Source organism: Geospiza fortis, unplaced genomic scaffold (genome assembly GCF_000277835.1).
Source record: "Geospiza fortis unplaced genomic scaffold, GeoFor_1.0 C13706596, whole genome shotgun sequence".
Classification (NCBI taxonomy): Eukaryota; Metazoa; Chordata; class Aves; order Passeriformes; family Thraupidae; genus Geospiza; species Geospiza fortis.
In genome coordinates this window covers 1-2,155 of record NW_005057919.1, presented here as the reverse complement: position 1 = coordinate 2,155, position 2,155 = coordinate 1, and the positions used below count along the sequence as shown (strand labels likewise).

At 34.6% G+C, this 2,155-nt stretch overlaps 1 protein-coding gene across 1 annotated transcript; it reads right to left on the bottom strand.

Annotated features, from left to right (window-relative positions):
• Positions 1–34: 34 nt before the first annotated feature.
• LOC115949399 (kinase D-interacting substrate of 220 kDa-like) lies at positions 35–1,324 on the bottom strand (the record flags this gene model as incomplete). Its single annotated transcript, XM_031065917.1, has 3 exons — positions 35–155; positions 323–566; positions 1,184–1,324. Coding segments are annotated over 3 exons (506 nt in total), but the record flags the coding sequence as incomplete, so codon positions are not given.
• Positions 1,325–2,155: the final 831 nt, after the last annotated feature.

The following is a 2,155-nucleotide window of genomic DNA, read 5'->3' as shown; positions in this document are numbered from 1 at the left end:
AAAAAAAAAAACAGAAAAGAAAAAAAGGTTTTACCAGTATCTATTTAGACTTAAAATCCTTCTCACCCGCCTGTTGAGAGCAGTTTTGCTACCAAACTTGGCCATGTCTCCAAGACTGTTCTGAGAAACTCTCCTGTCAACCTCTTCATGCAACCCTATGGAAAAGAAAACAAAGGTAGGCATCTTCTCCAGTGACATACATTTGACTGACCTATAAAAATAATACTAATGATCTGTCAATTATTTAAACAATTTCTTCCAAAACACAGATTTTGGATCATTGGTTTTGCAATGCTCATATCACCCTCCTGCAGAACCTTACCTACATTATCTGCATAAGGAATATCCCCATTGGTTGTTGAAGCTACCATCAGTTTTTTTGCATTACTAAGCCCTCGGCTGTTCAGAAAAACGGGCAAATGGACAATATTTCGCATGTAATCATGGCCATTGATGTTTGAATCCCGTAGAACACTGTTGAGATTCTGGTTAATTGCCTTTATAATAATGTGTGGGTCACTTGCAAAAATCGCAATGAACGGGCCTTTTGAAAACAAGACTCGCACCTGGAAAAAAGTAGACAGTAAACCTTGTTAGTAACAACTAACTGTAGCTGCAGATCACTTGAACATTTGGCTCAACACTTTATATTCATTCTGTTCAAGGAATAAACCTGAGAGGCCAAGAGATGAATGGAGATGTCAGCTTCTTCTATAAGAGATATCTAACATTAGGAACATTAGGAACACAGCTAGAAATAAGCACACTCAACAATTTAACAGCAGAATTTATAGTGGATACATCACCAAGGATGTATCATGCAGTAATGTTCCAGTTCCCCACAAATATTTAGCATTTAAGTATTTTTTATCTAAAGTACTTCAATGGTAAAAATATGAAAAACTCCAAACATTTTAAGCTTGTTTCAACAAAATAATTATTTTCCATAGTTTATATTTGATTCAAAAGTACTTTTCAAAAGTACTAACTGCAATTTAATTTTCAACTTTTAAAACCCATCATCCTTAGCACTATAGTTATGCCAATGTACACAAATATTAATTACCACAACATAGCTTTCTTTCTACAGAAAACACACAGTAACTGTATGTATCTGAGCTCATTTGTGGAAGAGATCATGCATATAATCCAGAGATTATCTTTATAAAATGATCCAACTCACAGTATCAAGCATCTGTAAAACCTTGTCCTGTTCACAAGCATCCAGTCCATCAATAATTACAACAAGCCTTGTCTGATTCTGAGTGAAGCTGTCAATGGTTTTTGCCATTTTGGCCATCAGTTCCACTTCACACTTCAAAACCTATAAAAATGAAAAAAACAAGAAAGGAAAAGACACGTCTATAATATTTAAAACAGATAAGAATACATATATTTCCTTTTGCAGATTGGTATTTGTCCCAAAAATACTTCAGTAAGATTACAAGAATAAATTTACAAATACTCAAAGTGAAAAGTCCTAAAATGTTACTTCCAATGTATTAATTTCCTATTTGAACAAAAATGTACAGCAGAAACATATATTCCATTTTGATATAACAAACTATCCTTATTTAAAATCCATTACAAGGTTACTTAAGAAAATAATATTTATGCACAGTAAAACAGAAGTAAATAAAAGAGCATTTGTGGCTTCAGCTAGTCCTCAAACATTGCTTTGCATAAAATGTACAGCAAAGTTTTCTATCTGCCTTCCAGCCAAGCACATTATGCTATTACTCTAATACTCAGTCACTGCTATTCAAGATATGCAGTCTGAAGATTTGTTAAGCTTTTCAACATTATCACACCTGTAACAACCAACCATAACATAGAACAAAGGTGGAATTTGCCTTTCCTGGCTTAAGCAGCTAACAGGTAGACATTAAAATCTGATCTCTTAACCAGGAGATTCATTAGAATGTGCACAATAAGATGACATAAAACTTGAGATTAACATGAGCTTAACAACTCTCCTGGAATACCTACTTCTCTCCTTTGATGGCAAAGGGTGAACCTAACTCCCTAAAGGTTGAAGTTATTTCAGATAAATACCACTCAACAAACAACTGTCCAGAAACACACAAGTACCAAGACACAATCAGGTCTTCTGTGCTCCAAAAGCATGGCACTAGGCATGCTGGCATCAGATGGG